The sequence below is a fragment of the Vulpes lagopus genome, chromosome 6, assembly GCF_018345385.1.
Source record: "Vulpes lagopus strain Blue_001 chromosome 6, ASM1834538v1, whole genome shotgun sequence".
NCBI classification, from domain to species: domain Eukaryota; kingdom Metazoa; phylum Chordata; class Mammalia; order Carnivora; family Canidae; genus Vulpes; species Vulpes lagopus.
This window is the reverse complement of record NC_054829.1, coordinates 75,978,687-76,004,599: the sequence shown is the minus strand read 5'-3', so window position 1 is coordinate 76,004,599 and position 25,913 is coordinate 75,978,687. Positions and strand designations below refer to the sequence as shown.

Sequence of the window (25,913 nt, the reverse complement as noted above, 5' to 3'; positions counted from 1 at the left end):
CAAGGCACTCATTTTAAAGGTCCTATCCTGCCCATTTTAGGAGTTACATTGGATGGAGGGCTGATGATATCCCCAGCCTATGCTATCTTGCCTTTAAATGAATCCATTTCTTTAAAAGGAAATCGGTAGCTAAGAAGCCCAATACTGAATTTAGAAACAATGATTCCAATACACATTAAATCAAATGTGTTAGTACTTAAAGTCACATACTCTGAAAAGTGAAAATAATAGAAATACAGAACTTATGTAAATGACCAATAAACTAAGATAAATAGCACTGCCACCACATGCTTTAAAATGGTGTATTTTTAGTGTCTAAGGTTCTTTGAAAATTATCTTTTGGGACAATTCAGATGAATTTCAATAAAAGATGTATGTTCTGCAAGAAGTTAGTTTTAAGGTTTCCAACATGGGTGCCATCATTTAAAAAATGCATCAATAGTCTTATTAGTGAGGTTTTCCACTTGGGTTTCTAAACCTTTATTTTCTGTGGAGGTAAACCAAAGTTCTGTCTTAAGACTCCATCTTCAAAATTACAATACAATCTCTATCATTCCTAGAGATGTGAAAACTAGATGTGACCCTGGTCCTTGCCATCATCTTCATCTTCATCCTCCTCATCATCCTGGTCTCCGGATTCAAGTTCATCTTCTTCTTCCACCTAAAGGGAATATGCACTTATCATTATTAAGATTTGTTCACTTCACATTCAACATGTAATGACACATACTCTTTGATAAATTCTTTATTCCAGTAATTGCAACAGATTACAAGCCCTTGGATTTCCTTGATTTCCTGCACAAGGCTCCCTGCCATTTTTCATATGAGACGAGATATACAGGTTAACTTGCTGACAGATGGCCATACCTCTCCTGTATACAAATGTGGATTGAACATGACAAAAGAGAATGGTGGCACATGTGGATGATGAGTCTTGTGACCACAGGAGCAAATCAATTCATTTCTAGGCTCAAAGCCCAAAAGACAAGAGTTAACAAATGCTGGAAACTGTGCCTATGTGTCTTAAGTTGATTCACTGAACACCATGAAAGTAGTGCAGATGATACCACATACACGTACCTACATATTTATACCTGTGATATGGATATGGAGACACAACATTTCTATGCCACAGTACAATTTTTAAAAATATACCGTAAATCATTTTTGGAAACATTTCATTCTTACCGGATGACCAAGTTCTTTGAGCTTATTCTTTAACGAAAATATTTTCTGATCCTGATCAGCCAACAGCACCAAGAGATCATCTTGTTCTTTTTTAGAATCTGTAACATCCATCTCGAGCTTGTTTTTCTCGTTTTGTAAAATGGCAATGGTACTGTTAGATGCATCCAGCTGCTCTTTAATAGCAGTTCTTTCCTCAGACAGAGCTTTAATTTCATTCTAGGAAAAGAAATGGGAAGATCAACTAATTTAAGATTAGTATTCACTCTCATAGGGTTTTTGACAAATAATCTGAGGAGTTTGGGGGTGGTGGTTTTGGGGATAGAACACACACACACACTCTCTCTCTCTCTCTCATCCAATAACATAAGAATTTATGCTATACATCAAAGATGGTTATTGTGAAAAATAGAGTTTAACATTCAAAAAATAGTTTTTTAAAAAAAAAAAAATTTTTTTTCAAAAAATAGTTTTAAGTAGCTATTTTTCAAAAAATCCTAAGAGATAATACCATTTCAGATAGCCACAGGAATAAAGATACAAAACATTTTATGGGAAAAGCCAGATTGGCATCAGAATTAGAACTCAGTTTAAAACCAATTTTTTTAAATCCCAACTTCACGCATACATCAAATGGGAAAGAAAAATAGCTGCAAATAAAACTCATGGCTTAAAGATAAAATAATCTGACCACAATCCAAAAGGGATAATCACACATTATCTTCCCTTTTCCAGTGTTTTATTCATGCCTTTTAGTTTTACTATTTTTACTTCATTCCTTTCTTCATTTTATTTATTCTGATTTCTCTGTCACACATAGGCTGGCAGGATCTAATGTGCGGGTCTTTAACCCAAAATGAAAGCCTACTTGTGGCTTGTGTCTTAGCCAAAGCTGTCCTCTTTATTTCTTTTTAAAAATTTTTTTTTTTAGATTTATTTATTTATTTGAGGTGGGGAGCATGAATGGGATGGGCAGAAGGAGAGGGAGATAATCCTCAAGCAGACTCCACTCGAAGTGTGGAGCCCAATGCAGACCTTCATCTCATGACCTGAGCCGAAACCAAGAGTTGGAGGCTTAACCTGCTGAGCCACCCAGGCACCCCTGTACTCTTCACTTCTATTGTGATTAGAGACTGACAAGAAAACTTAACTCTCCATGATTTCTACTTCCAAAGTACATTCATACACATTCTTACTTCATACATGTGATACCATTATAAGAAATGGCATTTAAAAATGAGTGAATTGTGCCTTCTTCACTCATCCAAATAGCAATGGACACGTTGTGAGATAACATTATCCCCCAGTAGCTTTCCTCATAAATCTAAGAATTCAAGAAATTAAATAAGATCAAATTTCCTGGAGTTCATTTCATAGGATATGCAAAAAATAAAAGTTTCACCAAAGAGCAACCTTTAACTCTTTAGTCTCCTGTAATAATGCTGACAATCTGCCTTCTACATCCGTGGTCTTTGTGGCCATTCCAGCTTCACTCTCTCCTGGTACAGGAACTGATTTTGCCTAAAGGTTGAAATTGGAGGAAAAAAAAAGTTTAAGGTTATAATCAATGTGAAATCCCAAAAGTGATTTAATTTTCTTGCTATTTTTATAAAAGGATTTTATTTGTTTATTTGACACAGAGAGAGTGAGCGTGCACAGTGGGTGGAGGGGCAGAGGGAGAGAGAGGGAACCTGCTCAGCAGGGAGCCTGATGTGGGGCTCTATCCCAGGACCCAGGATCATGACCTGAGCTGAAGGGCAGATGCTAACCAACTGAGCCACCACGGTGCCTCTAATTTTCTCACTATTTTGAAACTGTATTTCCGATACCAGAAAAGAGAATTCCTCATGTACTCACATGCACTGAAGTGCTCTCCCTGGAAAGATGAACAGTCCCTACAGTGGAGTGGGAGGCTGAGGCAGGAGAGTCAGCATCAGATCTCAGTAAAGCATAAGGAAGGCTCGGTTAAGCAGTCTCAAGATCAGACCATAGCTATAACATAGCACTTAATAAGCAAAGAATATTTTCCAAAGCCCTTTCCTCATAACATTTCCGTAAGTTAAGTTCACACTGTCATCTCAGAGAGAAAGGTGGGGAAATTGAGCTGAATGCCATTAACTGGTGAAATGCAAAGATTTTCTCTCTCTTTTTAGATTTGAGAGAGAGAGAGAGAGAGAGAGCAAGCATGGTGGGGAGGAGCAGAGGAAAAAGAAGAGAAACTCAAGTAGACTCCACGCTGAGCATGGAGCTCAAAGTAGGGCTCAATCTCACAACCCTGAGATCTGAGATCATGACGTGAGCCGAAACCAAGAGTCAGATGCTTAACCAACTGTGCCATCCAGGTACCCCAAAATGCAAAGATTTTCTTAAGTGCTCTAAGAAGTATTCTTAAATAATGGTTTTCCAATATTTCTCCACCCCTTTTCTACAAAGTACTGCGAAGGATGGTACTGATATGAACAAATATCTAAAAACGTGGAAGGGGCTTTGAATTGGTAACGGCTGGAAGAGCTTTGAGGTACATGTCAGACAAAGCTTAAATTGCCTTGAAGAGACTGGTAGAAATATGGATGTAAAAGGCAATTCTGGTAAATACTCAGAAAAAAAGAGGAGCTAGAGAGGAAGCTTCTATGGTCTCAGAGTAAACCTATCATGAACAGAATGTTGGTAGAAATATGGAAGGAAGGGTAGTTTTGTTAAGGCCACAAATGGAAATGAGGAACATGTTACTGGAAAGTAGAGGAAGTGATCTTTGTTATGAAGTGGCAAAGAAATAGGCTGAATTGTGTTTCAGTGCTTTGTAGAAAGTAGAACTTATAAGTGGTGAACTTGGATATTTCGCTGAGATTTCTAAGCAAAATATTAAAGGCATGACCTGGTTTCTCCTTGCTGCTTGCAGTAAATGTGACATTGAGATAAACTGAAGAAGGAACCATTATGCAAAAGGGAATCAGAACATGAAGATTTAGAAAATTCTCAGCCTCTCCCAACAGCAATAAATGACAAAGGACGTTCTGCTGAAATACCAAGGATGGGGCTTGACTACCATTTGTAAAGAAGTTATTTGTGTGGCTCATGGACCCAAACCACCACCTCAGCAGAAGCTGGAACAGAGATAGGAATATCTGGGAAGGATCCAGAGAAGGCCTTCTTGTCTGATGGCTTGAAGCCTGGTGTAGGGCATGGGTCACTAAGAAGGTTTTGACCAATTCTATACCAGCAGAAAACCTGCTAGCTTGGGCTGAAGGGGATACAGATGGGATAAAATATAAAACACCAGCAAAATGAACCATTAAATAACTGATTACACTGATCTGCTTGAGTCGGACTCTAATGTGGCTGCCATCATGGCCCAGATGCCTTTGTGGCTAGAACTGTAACCAGTAAGAAACCTAAAGGAAAGGTGCTTCTGCCATTTGCTTCTTTTACAGAGTGGGTGAGAAACAGCTTGTTAGAAAAGAAAAGAAAAGAAAAAAGAAAGAAGGAACTTCTTAACCTTGTGTTTACTATCTTGCAGGAAAAAAAGTAATAATTAACATACAAATGTTTCTGTTTTCTGTAACAGCTCCTGCTTTTCTGTCTGCAGTTTGGTAATCTCCATAGATTGTGAGTTTAACTGAGACTTTAACGTTGCCAGTTCCTAGAAGACAAAAATAATTGAGCTGTAACATGAAATAGCATTAATTTTATCAAGGGAATGTCTATTTACAGGAAGAAATTTAAAATTATTTCCTTCCTTGGCCCTTCTCTCTAAAATCACACCTTTCAAGTTTTAACATCTAATTTTAAAAAAAACTGTCCTTGAACTTTAGGTTCAAGATAGAGAATTAAGCAAGTTCATTATACATATTCACCTCGGCTTCTTCCTCAGATACCCTGTAAAAAAAATTATAAAGTGGAAGAAGAAGGGAAGGAAAGAAAGGGAAAGGGATAAAAGGCAGGAAAGAAGGAAGGAAGAGTAAGGGAGAGATAAACCCACAAGGACAAAAAGAATAAAAGAACAAACTGGGGAATTTCAGAAAGCAAAATGGCAGTGGTGACTGACCGCAGCATACTTGAGAAAGCTAAAAGCCTAAACAGATGTTGAGAAAGTCACCTTGCTACCTGACTTGCAATGCATGATTGCCAAAAGGCTTGTGATCTGGTCCCACCAAGTATTTCTGGAAACGGTAAAAATGAGGTCAAAACCAGCAGGGCTGGCTTAAAGTCTGCTTAGGAAGACCACCAGATCCCTGTTCCAATCTCATGCATTAGGCAACCGTTCCTCTCCTCCTGGCCAGAGACTAGACATTTATTATTTGGAAAGGGAAAACAGGACATGTTTAGACTGAGCCACCTAATATAGACAAAAGTTGTTAGCACTGTAGTGAAAAGGAGGGAATTGACAGTTTATATATCATTAATGCTGAAATTCCCAACCTTCTTGCCCTCTCCCCACCAAAAATGCACATGGGAAACATACCAATTGTAACTATGGTTCTCAACCAGGAGAATCTCCCTCACAATATTTGACAATATCTGCAAACGTTAGATAAGTGGTGGGATACTGTCAGGTAGACAGACAATTATAGTTTTCTTTTTCTATAGGATTTTACTATATAAGAAATAAAACTGTCACTTAAAATATATCTTTTTAACACTGTTAAACTGATAAAAGAAAATAAATTGCAGACAGTAAAAAGCCAAAGACAAGTCTCTTGAGAAATATTTAAAGTTTCAATGGAAAACATAAAAAGTAAAATTTTTACTTGGGATTTACAAACTAAAGTAATTTATTAATAATTTAATTCCCTTTAATATTAATGCAGTTCTAGTGTATGTAGACTTCATAAAACCAAAATGGCATGCATATTAATTTTCCTCACAAGAGCAAAATATGGTAGACAAATACTGGAATCTTCTAAATCTTTAACAATTTTTTTTTAAAGCTTGACTGTAGACTCTACTCTGGGGTACAGGGACATTATCAAAATATGACAGTTTCACTGTGGATAGTAATTTTTCTCTCAGATCAGCCATGTCAGTGGTCAGCCATGTCAGTGGGCTAGAACCAAATGACTAGTGGAGGAGAAAGAAATCAGTGCTAGGTAGGGTTGTTCACTTCTTCCTTTAGTATTACTTATTTTTATTTTTTAAAAGAAACAAAAGTAACATTCCTTTTTTATTAGAAAGGAAGGAAGGAAGGAGGGTAGGATAGAAAAACAAAAGAAAGGAAGAAAGAAAGAAAATTTTATAAGTAAAAAACCCAACTTGTTTAGGGATAGATATACTAATGAGCAATCTGATACTTTTCTAGGCTTTTCTTCCAATATTTAATTCTATACATAAGTTTTTTTTCTTCTTTCTGGCTCTTTTCTTGAACAAATACATTTAATATTCTCATTGGATAAAGTTAAATTTGCACTACCTAGTTTCACAGGAAATTATAAATATTACAGATAACCAAGTAGGAAAAAGTTTAATTTGCTTTTCTAGATATTATAAATTACTATAGCAGAAAAAAAGTTTGTTTTGCTCTCTAGGTAGTCATCTAATTGAGATATACACAAGTTTATTCCCTTTTCCAATTTTAAAAACAAACATTCTTCTGGACAGAATGGTTTAAACGCTCAATACATTTAACCATGCAATTATCATGGTCAATAGTACATGAACATTAGGCATAGGATTTTATATCTTCCTATTTGCAGCTTATAAATACACTTAAACTTTCCCTGTTAGTTCACTGATAATCTACAAAGAACTTGGATGAGATGCTCAAATCTGTTAAAAGGAATACAATTAAAAAATAAAAATACTTAATAAAAAGCAAAATACCATTACTATTTAATTAAAAAAGCTTCTGGACTTTCAAATAACTATCTTCACTATCAAATTTTGCTTACACCAACAAAGTAGTTCTAGATTAATGAAACTACAGGTCTGTTACTCTTATAATTAAAACAACACAAAATAGAACTTGGAACAAGCTGGAAAATTACCTGTTTTAATTCTGCAATTTGTTCAGAATCTCTAGCAGAAGCTGTTGCTGAAGATTGTTCATTTGTGCCACGTGATGTTTGGGAAGATTTCTGCAAATAGCATAAAAATAAACTACGAAATAAATTCAGTCTAAAGAGATAGGAAACAAAACTGTAAACATATAAGCTACGCCTTATAGAGGTTTATCAAAAATTTCAAATCAACATTTAAATTTTTATATCCAAGATAAAATTTCAACATAGCACACACTGTCTACAACTTTTCCATAACTAATAAACTTATATCAAATAGGCATAAGTAAATCTAAGCACTTATATCTGAGGTCATATGGAGAAAGAACATAAACATAGGTATTTATTGAGTGATTTCCATGTATTAAAAAAGCTTTATACAGAATAGTTCACTTAATTCTTACAACAACAAAACACAACCACTACCAATTTATAGATCAAGAAACAAGTTTAAAGAGGTTAACTAAGTAGTTTAAATTCAATTAGCTAGGAAGTGCTGAAGCTTTAGACAGTGACATCAAAGCTCATACTCTAATTTTATTTTTAAGTAAATTCTATGCTGAATATAGGGCTCAACCTCATGACCCCAAAGTCAAGAGCAGCATGCTTTACCAACTGAGCCAGCCAAACGCCTTCCAAAGCTCATATTCTAAAATCATACTATGATACTTTGGCTTAAGGGATCCAGGAAAATAAAGAAGCAGGGTAATGAGAATTATTCTTGACCTCTTAAATTTTTTTAACATTTACTCACCAAATTTTCAATCAGAGAGTTCTTCTCAGCCAGCTGGCTTTGTAAAAGCTCCTGGTTACTTTTTAATTCTTCTAGCTCTTCTCGTAACCTACCAACTTCTTCTGATTGAATGCCATTCACCTGAGTCTTGTCACTGTAAGAACCTTGATGCTGATTATCTTTTCCTATTAAGACAGGAATAAAATTTGAAAAGCCAGCATGAAACTTAAGTTTTTCATTTCTTGATTGAGAAGACTTAAATATAAAAATGCAAAATTTCCTTAATTCAATTACTTTGGTGGTACTTTTGTAAGCACATTCCACTTCTGCAAAATAGCATATTGATAGAAATAGTGAAATGAGGCTATTTTCAGTTTTCTGGGAAGAAAAACAGCATCGTCTTATTAAAAGACTAAATTGCATGGTTTGGGAAACTATAAGAATTGCAGGAGTTTTGGAGTGCCTGGGTGGCTTAGTCGGTTAAGTGTCCAACTCTTGGTTTCCACTCAGGTCATGATTTCAGGGTTGCGAGACTGGGCTCTGTGCTCAGTGCTCTGTGCTGAGATTCTCTCCCTCTTCCTCTGCTCTTCTCCCCCCACAAATTAATAAATCTAAAAAAAAATTACAGTAGTTTCAATTCCAGTTTGATCAATTAATATAAAAGAAAACAAAATCCCTTTTAAAATCTTCACAAAGGACTGGCTTTCTGTACATGCTAAAATAATTGACAAATTATTGTTATAAATAAGGAAGTGAAAAGAGGTGATTTTTTCTGAAAATTATAGTCACCTTTATATAAATAGACTATTTCTAAATAGCTAGCATTCCAATCATAAGCACTATAGAATAAGAGTATTTACAAGCATTTGACTCTTACCACACGCCAGGCAATGAACTAGAATTTTATATATATTATTTCATTTAATTCTCAGATGACACAGACGCTATTATCAGTTCCATTTTGCAGATAAGAAAATAGAAAGGTTAGAGGAGTCATTCTCAACCAGCTATACATCAGAATCACCTGGGAAAGCTTATAACCATTATTGATGCTTGGCTCCAACCCCAACTAATTAAATCAAACACTTAAAACACTTGAGTGGGGTCTCACTATTGGTGGTAAAAAAAAAAAAAAAAAAAAAAAAAAAAAGGTTTCAGGATATTCTAACGAGCAGCCAAGGCTGAGAATCAATGGATCAGATACTGAAGTAGGTAGCAAGGAACTTGGGACTTCAAACTCCGATTTACACATTTGTTTGTTACAGTGATTAAGGTTAGAGAAAGACTAGTCCACAAGAATAATCTATGTGATTTAGTCCAGCTCTGGAGGACACTACAATAGTTATGGCTAGCTATACCTACCTAGCTGTACTTTAAGAAGATTATACTGATCTTTGTGTTGCTGAATCTGAGATACTTGCTGTGTGACTGCTGTCTGAAGCTGTTCATTTTGACATTTTAATGTAGAAATCTGCTGCTTTAATTCCTCAAGTTGCAGATCCTGTGAAATAAAACATAATTCAAGTGTTTTAAATTTATACTAATTAGTATTAGGAAAAAGAGCAAATTAAAAATCAGAGATTATTTTGGGTCATGTTATTAAAGTACTCAACACTTCCAGAATCGCTTAGCAATTAAGTAATAATACATTCATGTATGCACCAAGGTCAATTAACATGTAGCAGAACTGTAAACTTTCCAGTACTGCCCCATTAATAAGCACCATGGCACAACCTGCAATACCATTGCAATGTGGGGGACAGTTAATTTTAAAAACTCCATTTTATGGTCAAAAAAAACACTTAAAAATTTATATCAAACTATTTAAGAAACTTAGTGTATATACATAAACATACATCTATACTACTTTTAACAAAAAAGATAATTCTAGAACAGAGTATTCAGAAGGCCAAAAAAAGAACTTCCAACACTCACCACCCTAATATAACTAATTGGAATTTGATCTAGTTCTTTATTTTCTGCTAATTTTTTCCCCAATTCAAGTGTTTTAAACTTGTCGTACTCAGTCCATGTCATTTTGTAGCCTTTACCTACTACTCAATTGTAAGTTCCTCTCATTTCTAGTTTTTTTTGCAATCATAACTTCTAATGTTTACATCAGTAAATGCAATATAATTTACATTCAAAAGCAACACCAAAGTTGCTTTCCATTTTTCTAAATAATAATATTATTACAATAAATATCATATTTTTGTTTTCCTGAATTTTGAAGAATTTCCTTAGGATGGATTCTCAAATGTCATTCACGGTTTATATAAAGATTTTACAGTTCTTACTGCTTACTGCCTAATTGTCAAATGGCATTTTAAATGGTGAGAATATTTAAAATTAACATTTCTAAAGCAGAGTCATTACAGTAATTTTGTCAAATCACTCTTTTCTTCTTCCAAATTAACCATATTTATCAGCCTCAAGTGTGGGCTGTAACATCATGTTACAAGTATTTCTTTTCCATTGCTCTTAAGATATTATATTTTACCATCTGGAAACGACTCCATACTTGTACTAAAATACAGATGAAAAATCCTAATAACCATGCATAGTTTAAGGATTTAAGTTTGAATCATTCAAAGAGGATTCTAATTTACTGATCTCCTTATAAACTGAAAAGCTCAGACTGAATGCTAAATATACCACTATGGGGGCAGCCTGGGTGGCTCAGAGGTTTGGTGCTGCCTTCAGCCCAGGGCATGATCCTGGAGACCCAGGATCGAGACCCACGTCGGGCTCCCTGCATGGAGCCTGCTTCTCCCTCTGCCTGTGTCTCTGCCTTTCTCTCTCTCTCTCTGTCTCTCTCTCTGTCTCTCATGAATAAATAAATAAAATCTTTTAAACAAACAAACCAACAAACAAACCACTATGTTTTTATTCTTTCTTAGAATTCCAACCTCAACAGTATAGATTGTGGGGAAGAATACAGGGGCAGTTCTCATGTACAGTCCTCTCCCGAAGGTCTCACTTGCCACACTTGCCTCAAGCTGTGCATAGTCAGCAGGGGGTGGAAGCCAGTGCAGAGAAGGGAGTGCAACCAGGCCCAGGTGGACTGCCACCCATGTATTGGTTTTAATGACACCAGCATTTTAATAACATCAATAATCTTATTTTCCAGATAATAACTGCAGTACTTTTTAGGATTCCAATCAAGGTATATACTGTGTTGAGGAGTTAAATGAAAGAAAACAAGAAACACATTTTGAAGAAATGTAATGGAAAGTTTAAGCTGCTCAACACAATCCAAGAGTGGAGGTTCTCTGGTGTCCTTCCCAGAAAATATCAATTGATGACTGAGAGGGCAGTTTCGACACTCAGCATCATTCTCCACTCTAATAAATCCACATTCTCTGTTGTTCTCAGTATTGTCTATTCAGTCATGCAAGAAGGAGACCTGAAGATCCTATCTGACCCTTTACATTCCCTTCCATTCACATCCAATCATTACCAAGTCCTGCCAGTTTCCTCCGCTTCCTCTTTCCTTCCCACATTTCTCAGCCCTGTGCCCTCAACAGCACATAGTATGAGTTTGAGAGGCCTGGGAACACCAACCTCTGGAATTCTGTTCTACCAATCACTGAGTGACCCTGGACAAGTTTAAATTTTGTCAGTCTCAAGACTCCTCATTTGTTCTTAAATGAAGATATTAACTACTTTGTAGGGATACTATGAAAATTAAATGAAATAGCATTTAAAATGTATTTTGTGAGAACACAACAAACAAAATATAGCAGCCATTATCCCCACTGTCACCATCAGCACCCCAGCTCCCTCCCCTAGCCTGTCACGACCAGCTCCTTCCCTCTGGCCTTGCCTCTCGACTGTCTATTCCATGCAGCCACCAAGTGTTCTATGTACATGCCAGTAACAAGTCCTGCCCCTCTTCCCTATCCCTCCTTTGGCCCAGCTTATTTCTAGTTATCCATTTGGGACTCACGTTCTGTTTTCTCCAAGCCCCTGCTCTAACCTAGCTAAATTAGGGGCCTCTAATTTAGTATGTGCTGCCACATACTTTGCATTATCTCTGTCACTAGACTTAATATGTGTGTCACAATAACCTATTGATAGTTTTCTCTGCCCATGACTGAAATAGGGGAACATGTCTGACTCATCCCTTTATCCACAACATCCTGCACAATGCTTAACACAATATTAAGCTTAATGTATTGAGTACTAAGATAGTTTTGAATTATTGGGGAAAATGAGCTCTACTTTCTGTATCTTCCTGCATATGAAATACCAGGAAAAATTCTTCCCCAAAGTAAAAGAGTATCAGTACATCAGATAGTGTTTACAATTTATCAGTACCTACTTGTTCTCGAATCATATTTTTGTAGTGAGTCACAATACTGTCATGCTGTTCTAATGTTTTCTTCACCTCTTCTTCTTTTTTATCCTCTTCACTGGACTTGTAAATAGCCTTAGTTATCACACCTATAAAAGAAAGCTTATTTAAAATGTATTTGAAAGATTTAAAATCTGGTGTAGTTTAGTTGGTTAAGTGACTGACCCTTGATTTTGAGTCAGGTCATGATCTCAGGGTTATGGGATCGAGCCCCCACGTTGGGCTCTACGCTCAGCACAGAGTCTGCTTGAGATTCTCTCCTGCTCTTTCTGCCTCTTCCCCCCGCCCACTCATGCGTGCACCTATGTATGCACACTCTCTCTCTCTAAAATAAATAAAATATTTTTAAAAATGTTTAATCCTATTTTATTATTAAGACTCAATCAGCAAAAACATATGGCCTAGCTGCATGATAGATAAGATACAGTCTTTTCAATCTTATTGAATGTCAAAAGTCCTTCCATGAACTATAGACCAAAAGCTAGGAAAAAAAACCCTACTTTTAGGCTTACCATATAATCTACATGTGTCCACAATATACATTTACAAAATAATCATAGGTATTTTCTGATGATTATCAATATAAACTCCATCTTACCTTCAAGTTCTTTTACCAGTTTCGTAAACTCATGATCAAATATCATGTATTCTGGACTGGGAAAGTTTGGCTGCGGCTTCTGAGATGCTCTGGAATACAACTCATGTTTGCTAATAAATCCTAGTTTCTCTATGAAGTTTTCTTTGCCAATCCTCTTCTCTATTAGTTGTTTTAGTTTCTCTCTATAGAGATAACCATTTATGAGATGCTTTAAAAAAAGTCATAACAAAACATAAACTTGGTCTACATTATACTTTGGTAGAAAAAATTTATCATTAACCCTTGATGACATTAGCAGGTCATTTTCCCCTAGCATTTCCCCCTTACTTACTTCATGTAGCTCTCAAGTGAGTTATCATTGAAGTAAATTGAAATGCCCAGCAGAAGGGCACATAAGCCTTGGACCAACTGCTCTTCTTCACCAAGATTTTCTGCAATTTGTCCTGTAAGCTGAAATGTTTGTTAAGGAGACCAACGGTTCATAATATCTAGAGTATTTTATTTTACAGTTTGAATTTGACATACATATCATGTAAGAATTTCTACAAAAAATTCCATATATAGTCTAGACAAGCATAAAATAATGGTACACAGACAGACACATATACAAACAGAGCTCAAGCATCATCACCACCTTAACAGTTTGAAAAGCTGCAACACAGATGAATTCAAATACTTAGAACACAGAACTTTTTTTTTTTTTAGAACTATCTCTTATTGAGAGAAAGAAATAAAGATACTTACATGTATCTTACTAAAACATAAAGGATACAAATGGAACATTGGCCGAATTGTGAAGAAAATGTGTTACTGCAATGGGACAGTTGCTTAACCAGGTACAAAGCAACATTAATAATCCAACTCTTGTCTGTATTTTGCTTCCCTGCAATAAACAGATAAGTTGGCAGAAATCTCCTTTTTTTCAAACTTAAAGTTGCCCTAAGATCCCCCTCCATTTGCATTAAAAGATCTTTAACATCTTATAAAAGATATGTTAGGAATCCACATGTAAAAAATTGAACGAGAATGCATTTTTGTGTCCTCTACGGGCTGTACCTCCCAAAATGAATAAAGAGCAGACATTACAATTGATTTATGTTCATAAGTACATACCACGTTATCTAAAATACAATTAGTAGAAAAACATGGTCTGCTAAGGAAGATGAATGACATGAATGCTTAAAAAAATTTATCTGAAAACACTTTACATTGATGTTTATGATGTTTCAATCAGAATTTTAAAAACAAGTTTCTGATAAAAGGACAAATTCTACCTCCTTCAAAAAACATTGGGAAAAAGAAAAAGAAATAATCTCCTGAATTACTCAAATTCCATTAGAGAATATACTCCCTAGCAAGAATAATAAACCATGTTGTAAGCTCACTGAAACATGCCAGATAATGAGAATCACAAATATAAGAAAGAAAAAGATTTATTTATCTATTTAAATCAGCCAACTGCCCCAACCACTAACGATACCACTCCAACTATGGTTGAACCATTTTGAAAACTAGCAAATCCATCAAAATGACAGTTTCCTAAATTTTAATAAACTAAAGGATAAGAACAGCAAAGTTAAACAAAACTAGTTAGAATCAGTTAGAAGATAGAATGCAACACCCCTCTTAAACTATGGCAACAAAAGAAGATAAAGTACTCAGGAGCCTAACCAATACTGTGTAACACCTAAACGAGGCTGGGGCATGTGGGTGTCCTGGTCAGTTAAGGTTATCAGCCAACTCTTGATTTCAGCTCAGGTCATGATCTCAGGGTCCTGGAATAGAGCGCTGCCTACTGCCCCCCATCTGGGCTCCAAGCTCAGTGGGGAGTCTACTTCAGGATTTCTTTCTACTTGTGCCCCCTCCTCCATTTTCTCTAAAATAAATAAATAAACCTTTTTTAAAAAAGCCTAAAATAAATAAATAAATAAAAAATTTAAAAAAGCCTATATGAGGAAAATTTAAAAACACTCCTACAAAGCACAAAAGTAGATCTAAAACACTAGAAAGATACCATGTCCTTAGAAAAAGTCAAGATCATGAAGATATTAATGCTATGTTAATCTATAAAACTCATGTAATCCAAATAAAAATACCAAAAGGTTTTTCTTCTCCCCACGGAACTAATCAACCGGGTTCCTGAGTCCATCTGGATGGGAATTAAAAGAACCAAAGCTTCTACTGTCCTACCTTGTGCAAGTTCAATATGCTATGTGGGCTCCAATCTCCTCATTTAGTTAAGAGAGGCCTTTGGATTAAATAATCTCAAATACAGAAGTTAAAGGGATAGGCTCAGAATACCAGGATTTGTATCCTGGTTCTAAAACTCAACAGCATCCTGGTTCTAAAACTCAACCTTATCATTATCCTTCAACAGGAGAAATAGTCAATATCCATTTCATAGAATTGTGGAGTGGATTAAATGGGTTAATGCTGAAATTATAATTTTAGAGCATTCTGAGGGTTTAGTTACTAGAAATTACAGATTTTACAGGATGGAAGAGAATCACAAACAAAATAAACAAAGCTGAATCATCTTATCTTTAACATAAATTATTATGTTTTCCTTACAATTTTCTAAATAAAAATCCCTCTTATTTCTACTTGGTGGATTTCAAGTTTAGTATTTTTTTTTTAAAGATTTTATTTATTTATTCACGAGAGACTCAGAGAGAGAGGCAGAGGCAATACAGGCAGAGGGAGAATCAGCCTCCATGCAGTGAGCCCATTTGTGGGACTTGATCCCGGGACCCCAGGATCATATCCTGGGCCAAAGACAGACACCTAACCTCTGAGCCACCCAGGCATCCCACACATTTAGTATTTCACATTGTTTATAAAAATATAAAAATAAAAATATAAAAGCTGGGGTGGCTCATTTGGTTAAGCGTCTGCCTTCACTCAGGTCAGGATCCTAGGGTCCTGCTTCTCATCGAGCTCCTTGCTCAGTGGGGAGCCTGCTTCTCTTTTTCCCCTCTGTGTGCATGCGCGCGCACGCTCTCTGTCTCTCAAATAAAATCTTTAAAAACAGATACAAAAAGCTAACATTTTAAACTTCTACTCTTCAAGTTTTAAAATGAGGTTCTAGAATATTATGATTAGATTCACTTTTTAGCAGTGGTCTCTGGGGATAGAGAATTAATAGGAAAGGGGCATGATGAAACTTTCTGATATTATTAAAATGTTCTATATCTTGTTCTGGGTGGTGGTTACAGAGGTATATTCACCTATCAAAAATCATCTAACTGCATACTTAAGGTCTGTACATTTTACTGTATAAGTTGTACCTCCAAAATAATTTCCTTCTAAATGATTCACATGTATACTTTTAAAATACCTAATATCAAAAATTCTGGAAGCTAAACCTGCCAAGTATATCTGTCTATGTATTAACTGGTGTTAAATCATGCTCATACAAAGATACAATTTCTAACAGGATCTCAGTTTATTATTATCAACACTGCACAACTTAACTTAACCAAACTTAAATAATAAGATACACTCCTTTTTTTGCCAAACACACTCCACACAAAAAAAATCAAGACCAAACTTCCCAACACACATCAAAAACAAATCCCCATTGGTAATTGTACCATATGGGTTACATCCAGAATAACCCATAATATTTAATTCAGAAATCTTTCACATTACAAAATTATACTTACTATTGTACATTTTCACTAAACTAAGTAACATAAAAGTCATCACATTCTTTCATGTACTGACTATCTAAAGACAAAATTCTTAACCCTAAATTTTACTAGCTTCGAAATGGTTTCAGGGGGAAATAAAGAAGCAAGCTTAGGTGAAGAAACACACACACACACACACACACACACACACACACACAAAACCACCAAAAAACCCAAACCAAGGAATTCCAGATAGTGCAAGCATACCCAAAGGAAGAACAAGTATAACTTCAGACTCATTCCCACAGTTCTTAGTAATACCACTACATGGAGAAAACATCCCACAGAGAAAAACTGGAGAGCCACTTATGAGAGAAACTTGCTGATGCATGAAAGTGTGAGTAGAATACAACTTTAAACAAGCAGTTAAAAAAAACCATCAGCAAAACCCAAAGCCTTGTTGTAAGAGGGAAATGCCTAAGCTGAAACAAGCAATACATACCCGTCTGTCGATCTTATCACCCTGCAAATTATACATTACAAATTACTCACAAATATTACTGCTTTAGAAAAATTTAACTCTAGTTTTTAATAACAGATAATTAAAAATTTCTAATTTTTAGAAAATTAACTCTAGAAAAATCACTCACAGATGGTCCCTAAAACCCACACCAATAATTTGGGACAGGATAGTTCTAATCTTGTATTATATAATAATACTCTACATTTTGGAGGAGAGGGGATCATTTTATAGCACTGTGGGAAGACACCATTCTTGAGAATTTCTCATTATGCATTAATCGTGAATACAATGTTAGAACAAAGTCTCTCTGGTGGCAGTGGTCAGTTAATTGCTGTTTGGCTTAAGAGAATCTGTTTTCAACATCAACATGAGAATGACAAGTATTAAATACATAAGAATATGAATATTTGGGGGTAGTTTTTTCAAATCATTAATTAAATGAGGGCAGCCTGGGTGCCTGCCCTTGGCCCGGGGCGTGATCCTGAAGTCCCACGTCAGGCTCCCAGTATGGAGCCTGCTTCTCTCTCTGCTTATGTCTCTGACTCTCTCTCTCTCTCTCTCAAGAATAAATAAAATCTTTAAAAAAAGAAGATAAATAAAAAATAAAATAGGCTTTCAATCTAAGTAAACAGGTTTTATTTTTTTTATTTATTTATTTATTTTTTTTAATTTTATTTATCTACGATAGGCACACAGTGAGAGAGAGAGAAGCAGAGACACAGGCAGAGGGAGAAGCAGGCTCCATGCACCGGGAGCCCGACGTGGGATTCGATCCCGGATCTCCAGGATCGCGCCCTGGGCCAAAGGCAGGCGCCAAACCGCTGCGCCACCCAGGGATCCCCAGTAAACAGGTTTTAAACAAGGAAGTGTACAACCCCCTTTCCACTATGTTAATTCTTAACTTTTAATTTATAGCTTCCTGTGGATGGCATGCATGTCTCTTTAAAAACTCACAATAAAACAAATCAACAAGTGTGACAAAATTAAAAATTAAGAAGGACACAGCACCTTATCCCAGGGAGGAGGCAGGCAGGAAAACGCCAATGGACAGGATGATTTTAGATTTAAGTATACTTTTACTTTGTATGACTGCTGATAGCTGTAGTTTCATTAAAGAGAGAACCTGAACTATTCAACAGCAAGGTTGGTGCATGGGCACAAATCATGCAGGAGTAAGTGACATTCTTAAATACCTTAGCATCCACACTTCAGTTAAGCTATGATGTTCTCGTTAGGGGTCTAGAGGAATGCAAACAGTTATGCTTTTTTCCATTTTACTAGCTAAATGATATGCCTTAGGGTTTTGATGATTTGAGTGCTCATAAACATCAAGGAGTACAATGTTTATGCAAGCAATGGACTGGTATTCTCACTTTGTTTCCTGAAAGAAGAGTGATTGGCTTGGGAAGAGAAAGAGGGAAGTATGCAGATAGGAACTTTGTTCTATTCCTTCTTATAAACTGACCCAAATTCGCCTATAGAGCAGAACAAGAAAAGGACATGCAGAACACTGTGGATGCTGTAGAAGGAACAAAAAGAAAAAAACAAAACACCTTTCTGTCCAGAATACATGTTTCCATCATGAAGCAGACCTTAATGACTAGCTGGCAAAACCACTCATGTAAGAATATTTATTGCTTTCTCTCCAGACTGTTTCTTGTTACAACAAGCCAATGTGGAGATAAGTCCATGCCTCTTTCCCTTTTCATCTGTGACTAAGGATATGCTAAAATCCTTGTATCCTTGACATAAAAATGTAGTGCTGAAACCTTTTCCCCCTCAGAGAAGTTCTGCTCGCCACTTTACCTGTGAAAGGATGTTGGTGCACTGTTGTAATAAAGAAACTGGAGGGTTGCCGATACTTGTAGCAAGCTGAACCCTGAGCAACTGTTCTTTCTGGGTAGCGTTTTCTTGCAAAGCATGGGCAAGGGCCACAGCTGCACACCAGTTTGAAAGTGAATCAGTAGAAAATAAACCTCCGCACAGTAACTGACCAGCTGAGACAGAGTTACCTGTTGCTACAAAGATAGGAGGCAGATGATAATAAAAAATTAAATGTTTTACACATGATATACTATTTTTAAATCTGTTAATTAGCGTTATTAGGTGACAATTTTAAAAGTCTGCTTTTCAAAACAAAATAAAAGGACCTTGAAAGAAGAGTGGCAGAACAAAGAAATATTAGAACATTTTAGGGATCAAACTGAGGAGATGATGATATTCCAGAAAATGACCATCTTAATTAAAAGCTGCATTTCTAAAGCAAATTCAAGGAAATGCCATACTTTAAATATTCCACTATACCAGGGTCTGTTATCATTTATGACACATTTTATCATTAAAAACTTTAAAGACTACTTTTCAAAACAGAAATTAGAACAAAATTATTTACCATCAATAGTGGAAGGTAGAAGCGTTGACACAATTTCTCCTTGTCCTTTTTGGTTTTTATATAAGAAACACTGGAAACAATAGAGAACAGCACAGCGCAGTACAAACGGCTGCCTTTCATTAACCATGGACATGAGAAGTACTACAATTGCTGGTCTGTTGCGTTAAAAAAAAAAAAAAGAACAAAAGAAACGTTTGCGACCCAACTACATGAATCAATAACCAGTCATAGATGCTGACTGAAGAACCAGAACCAAGAACGCCAGGTTAATATTTCCATCTCCATCTTGCAGAAATGATAACTGCAGCATAACTCCATTTGCTTAAGGCAGAGTGGAGGTAGAAGAGCCCAAATACCTAAGCTCCAAGGACTGCAAACTCTTGTAAAATACCAACATGTTTATCTTGTCAGGTAATTTCTAGTTTCAAAACCTACAGCTCAGGGGATCCCTGGGTGGCGCGGCGGTTTGGCGCCTGCCTTTGGCCCGGGGCGCGATCCTGGAGACCCGGGATCGAATCCCATATCGGGCTCCCGGTGCATGGAGCCTGCTTCTCCCTCTGCCGGTGTCTCTGCCTCTCTCTCTCTCTCTGTGACTATCATAAATAAATAAAAATTAAAAAATTAAAAAAAAAAAACAACAAAAAAAAACCTTACAGCTCAACTTCTTAGGAGAAGATGTATATATGAGATATCCTAAAGACTCAAAGTAAGTTTTGACTTTCTCAAAGGAATCACAGTATTTCCCTTTTCCTACCTTGGGGGGTTTGAAGGTGCATTTACAGAAGCAAAGTAGTCTTGGTTCACTTGGTAGCCTCGAATAACTTCTGATACAGTATTAATGGTCTATGGGCAGGGAGGGAATAAAAATTTAGAGAGAGTAAGTCAAGGAAGAAAACCTGTTTTCAAAAGAAGAAAATGTTATATACCCTTCTGTGTTTTGCTTTTAAATGCCAAAATTCAGACACACAAAAAAAGCAGTGACAGCATTGTAATCTTCTAACACTTTTGAAATAACATTTTAAAACATTAAGTACAGGCCTCTAATTAGAAAATAACACCGAACTACAAGCATTTAAAATATCAAAAAACTCAAATTAATAGTATCCACAAAAAAAAGTATCCTTTAAGAGACAGAATCTATTTCTACAAAACAAGGATGCTTTAAGATAAAAATCAGAGAACAAATTTAAAATATAATAAAATTTCAATGTAAGGACAACGCTGAAAATACTTCCAAGAAAATAGAATAAAAAGACAAACTAAGTCCACAGAAAGTCCAACAACCTATTAATGTGGTTTGCAGAAACAGAACATAAAAGAAAAAGATTATCAAGAGACATAAAAAAACATTCTCAGGACTGAAGGACACATGTCTATAAGTTTGAAAGGGCCCAGTGAGTGTCAAAAATAATTGGGGAGGGCAACAACAAAAAAAGATCTGTAGTACTGCACATCATCAGTGTATTTCAGGAAGCCAGAGAGAAAGACAAGATCCCAAAAATTTCTAGAAGAAAAAAAGATTACGTAAAAAGGATTAAGATTTAAAATGGCTTCAGATTTCTTAACGGCAGCACTGAAATAATGTTCTGAAAGTTGTGTTATGATTTCACCTCTGAATCCACACCTACCCAAATATTAGAGTAACTCTCAAAGTAGAAGCATGACTGAAAGAGTTAAAAACAAGTTCACGAAAAAAACAAGTTCACTTGCCATTTACCGTTTTCAGGAAGTTAAATAACTAAGATAATGAGCCAAAAGGTGGGGGATAAAGTCTTGGAATCCTGATAACTCAGGGAGTCAAGAAAGAAGTAAAAAGAAGTCCTAGGGGGATGGTGAAAGTCCCAGGACAAGAGATGTGCACAGAAGAAGAAAATAACCAGCCCGGGTTGGAGCAGGGGGGATGGAAGGCTTCCAGAAAGAAAAATGTCTGGGATGGAAATGACATGTTAAACCGGTGATGGTATTCATATGCAGGCATACAGAAAATCAGTAAGATGAAAAAAGAACACTACTACAACTCAGGAAGGAGAGAAGGATATTTAAAAAAGGTATTAGGGTTCTGGCTTACAGGAAACAGTTTTTATGTAGTCATAAAATTATAAACCCTGATGACTGATATAAATACAAACATCAGGGGAAAAGAATTTATAATTCTAGGAGTATGTAAGACTACTTAAGTCTGAAGTCTTATTTGACTAAGTCATACTGTTCTCAAAATTAAAAACATAAATCACACTGTGCCCTCCTGTTGAATACAATAAATTTTATGAGAAATCCTGGAAGCTTTAACATTATTTATAGACTATTAAACTTGAGAAATGAGTCTACTTTTTGGGCTTAATACTGTCATCATTATGCCAATTATATTTTAGTAGGATCAATAAGGAATTTAACATATAAAAATGGTTAACTTTCACTGTTTTTTTTTTTTTCTGTAGCTGTCTGTCATCTAGTGCTTCTTAGGATTCCCAGTTTCAACTTCCACAGAGTAGCCCCTGCCTCCATGTGGTTTACCTCGGTCAGGATATCAGCAGGAACTCCAGTAGCCATTAGGATAGTGCAGAGCTGCTGCAGTAAGCCACACTGGAACATAGCTTTCTGGCAGCTACTGGTGGCACCAGGAGGGTTGGTGGGAGATACCAGTACACGAACGAGCTGAGAAAGAAAGAGAAAACAAAATTTGTCTTTAAAGATTTTAGAAGTTTTGAAGGAAATTATCCACATAAACAAGAATATTTTTGTGAAGGATTCCCTCACCTACTCAGCCAGATCTAGGTGCTCTTCCCTTCATGCTTTCATGGCACTAGTTCTGTTATAGTACATTGTACATTATTACGCCATTTGCTCCAGTTTGTCTTCTGCAGGTGATTGTGAGCTCCCAAACCAGACACTGCCTCAGTCACTTTTGTATTCCAGAGAATGAGCCCAGTATTAATCGCATAGATTTTATTCAATAAATTAATGAATGAATATGTAACAGGGTGGCACGTTTCTTATCAAATAAAGATGAACTACCTAATTAGAGAGTAGATCTGAAAATAGAATGGCTTGAGATGTGACAAATTCCCCTTAAACTGGAGATACTTAAAGAGAGACTAAAACTACAACTGAACACATGGTAGAAGATATCTGCATTAGGCAAGGGGTTCCTCATTGACTACTAATGCTAATTAAATCCTTATGGGGCAGCCAGGGTGGCTCAGCGGTTTAGCGCTGCCTTCAGCCCGGGGTATGATCCTGGAGACCCAGGACTGAGTCCCATGTCAGGCTTCCCACATGGAGCCTGCTTCTCCCTCTGCCTGTGTCTCTGCCTCTCTCTCTCTCTCTGTGTCTCTCATGAATAAATAAATAAAATCTTTTTAAAAAAAATCCTTATGGCCGAACGATTAGTCTGAACCTGAACATGGAAACTGAGAAACATAAAAAAATGTCACCCCAAATATGCGTGTATAAAATCTTATATATTAAGATCAAATGGGAAATTTATGATAATACTTTATTAAATGGGTTAATACATTGATGTCACTACAGAGAGGCTTTAGGATTACCTACTGGTTCATATCCTTAGACCTTTCCAGTTAGGCCTCCATGGTTTTTTGTTTTTTTAATTTATTCTCCTCCTACCCTTATGTGAAAAAATACATATATTTAAAGCAAATACCAAACTAGGTGTCAGCTCTCCCATAAATATTTCTTTATGCATCTGTAACTAAAAAAGATATTTATTTATTTATTTATTTTTTAGGTTTTATTTATTTATTCCTCAGAGACCGAGAGAGAGAGAGAGAGAGAGAGAGAGGCAGAGACATAGGAGAGGGAGAAGCAGGCTCCATGCAGGGAGCCCAATGTGGGACTCAATCTCGGGTCTCCAGGATCACGCCCTATGCTGAAGGTGACGCCAAACCACTGAGCCACCTGGGCTGCCCTAAAAAGGATTTTAAGAAACATAATCATCATGCCATTACTGCACTTAACTAAATCAACAATAATTCCTTAATATCATCTAATAGCAGCTGAGTATCTTTATTGATGATGTAAAAAGAGAAAAGATAATTCTCAATTTTCTAGATGACAGAGAAGTAGGAAAAGGTGACCGAAGAACGAGGGAATACTTAATATAAGGATAAGAAAACAATGGAAAGACTTAATAACAACATTCAAATATGTAAAATACCATAAGGAATGGACTTGTATTTTCCCAGAGAGCAAAACAAGGGGACGTTTGCAGGAGCTTTATCAAGACAGATTTTGACTCATTATACAGATTTTTTTTTAAATTTTTTTAAAGATTTTATTTATTTATTTACGAGAGAGAGAGACAGAGAGAGAGAGAGAGAGAGAGAGAGAGAGAGAGGGACACAGGCAGAGGGAGAAACAGGCTCCATGCAGGGAGCCCTACATGGGACTGGATCCTGGCTGAAGGTGGCACTAAACCGCTGAGCCACCTAGGCTGCCTGGATTAAGTTTTTAATAACTAGAATTACCCAAAAATGAAAAGGATTCTCTCATAAGGTAATGAGCTTTCTGAGAGTTGCTGGTAGTATCTGACCAAAAAAATGGTATATAAGCGTATATACATGCCTATAGAAATAGGAGGTGGAACTAGTCATAACACTATCATTCCAGAACAAAATTAAAAAGTTTTATGACCAAAAAACTTTTCAAAAAGATGCTTTCCCCAAATTTAATCTGTAAAATCTGAATAAAATATCCTCAAACACATCAAATTCAACTTTTAGAATTTTTAAAATCAATCATGATTTCATTTTTTTTTTTCAATCATGATTTCAACTGCAAAGATTAATAATTTCAGTTAGGATGTTATCTATCCAAATAGGACCGTTTATCATTTTTTTATGCATTTTCATTTGGTGTGTAATAGAGAACTGCAAGTACAAGCAACCCTACATAAAACAGGTCAAATAGCAGAGGATAACCTGTGCAGCCTGTGAAGTCATGAATGTATCAACTACTCAATCTTTGAGATGAAGAATATATTAAGTTGAATTAAAATCAGTTTCTTTATTTTGAAGTTTATGTTTAAGATTTTATTCAGTTTTTATAAGTCAAGAATACTCAAAGAACCAATTTACTATGTACCTAAAATACTATATATTTTTGTTGATATTCAGCATTCTAGTCTACGTTTTTTGTGGTAAAACAACTTTACTTTTTAGAGAGTGACACTTTCCTTACATAGTACTCTAAACTATAAAATACGCGTGGACTCCTCCAGCACTTTAAATCTTCTCTGCTTGGCAAGATATATATGTTTTTGCACATCACCAGATCCTTTCACTGTCCAATCCCGTTTTGAAAGAGGAATTTCCTTTATTAAGGAAGTGGTATTGAGCAAAGATACCAAGTTTAGTATTTTGAAAGTAAAAAAACTAACACAGTCTCGAAATGTGTAATACTGACATTTGAAAATAGAAACGAAGTGGGGAGTATAAACTAGATTTTATCCATGTTCTCCTGTAGAATATTTTCCTAATCATTTTTAGGCATATTCTATATAGCTAGTTACCTATATAGGGTAACTATAATTTATTATCTAAATTGGGACCCTTTAGATGTGGAGGATACTATAATAGTAATTACAAAATAGATACTAGCCTGGCAAAATGGGGCATCTGGTCACCCTAATTATCCAATCAACCTACATAGCCAACTCCCAGGGCATGCAGCGATATTCAGACTCTAGTTACTAGAGAAAACATCTATCTAGTTTTGAGGAAAACAACTTCAGAGATGCAGGCACAGTTCAGAGATAGTCAAAGACCCACAATAATCACCAGAGAGTGAGTAAATTGGGAGGCTAGTGTATAAAAACTTAAAGGACTGAAAAGGAATAATGAAGAAGTAAAATACTTCAAAGAATTTCATATATTCTCTGATGCAGAAATCATTTGGGATCCTACTGTCTTCACTTTTACTGTCCATCACCACAAAACTTTCACCATAAAGCTTAAATAAAATTACAGGTGATATGTCAGTTTAACTTGTGTCAGACTCTAAAACAGATTATTAGTCTTTGGGGGCAGGCACATTATCATTCATTTCCTAGTAGTCAGTGCCTAGCTTTCAGTAAATGTTTACTGAATTAATTTATTTGCTGAACGTAATATTCCGAACATTAAAGCTTTAAATGAAGAAAGCAAATTTTAAAAATTCAAATCAATAATCTAACCTATTATTCTCTGAGTGCAAAACCATCAAGACACTATAAATTTGGATTTGCTTTAAAAAAAATCCAGCAGGGCAAGAGAGGGGAATAAAAGATGAAAAAAACTTGCAGTTGTTAATAATTATTGAAGCTGAGAGATGGGTGTATGTAATGGGGGTGGGGGGTCGGAGGTTAATGGCAGAGGATCTTTGAGCGTAACTGCAAATCTTCATATTAGGTTTTTTTAAGCCCATCTGAAACCAACTCAACATCCTAGATTTATCAAACATAAGCAATCTTCTTTTAGAAAGGAACATTGTCAAAATTCTTATGA

At 35.9% G+C, this 25,913-nt stretch overlaps 1 protein-coding gene across 5 annotated transcripts in view; it reads right to left on the bottom strand.

Annotated features, from left to right (window-relative positions):
• Nucleotides 1–286: 286 nt before the first annotated feature.
• Nucleotides 287–25,913, bottom strand: part of USO1 (USO1 vesicle transport factor) — a 91,661-nt gene continuing 66,034 nt past the window's right edge. For 3 of the 5 annotated variants that reach the window (XM_041760187.1, XM_041760188.1, XM_041760191.1), the window contains 16 exons: nucleotides 21,928–22,068; nucleotides 20,168–20,256; nucleotides 19,414–19,568; nucleotides 18,828–19,039; nucleotides 17,001–17,021; nucleotides 13,639–13,749; nucleotides 13,198–13,316; nucleotides 12,867–13,048; nucleotides 12,236–12,357; nucleotides 9,274–9,412; nucleotides 7,933–8,096; nucleotides 7,167–7,256; nucleotides 4,727–4,825; nucleotides 2,599–2,706; nucleotides 1,189–1,404; nucleotides 287–661 (listed from right to left, as the gene is read on the bottom strand). In XM_041760187.1, the coding sequence (XP_041616121.1) occupies nucleotides 572–661; nucleotides 1,189–1,404; nucleotides 2,599–2,706; nucleotides 4,727–4,825; nucleotides 7,167–7,256; nucleotides 7,933–8,096; nucleotides 9,274–9,412; nucleotides 12,236–12,357; nucleotides 12,867–13,048; nucleotides 13,198–13,316; nucleotides 13,639–13,749; nucleotides 17,001–17,021; nucleotides 18,828–19,039; nucleotides 19,414–19,568; nucleotides 20,168–20,256; nucleotides 21,928–22,068 (2,058 nt within the window). In that variant the 3' untranslated portion in view covers nucleotides 287–571. The remainder of the gene's footprint in view (nucleotides 662–1,188; nucleotides 1,405–2,598; nucleotides 2,707–4,726; nucleotides 4,826–7,166; nucleotides 7,257–7,932; nucleotides 8,097–9,273; nucleotides 9,413–12,235; nucleotides 12,358–12,866; nucleotides 13,049–13,197; nucleotides 13,317–13,638; nucleotides 13,750–17,000; nucleotides 17,022–18,827; nucleotides 19,040–19,413; nucleotides 19,569–20,167; nucleotides 20,257–21,927; nucleotides 22,069–25,913) is intronic. The other 2 variants (XM_041760189.1, XM_041760190.1) reach the window with 1 other exon arrangement.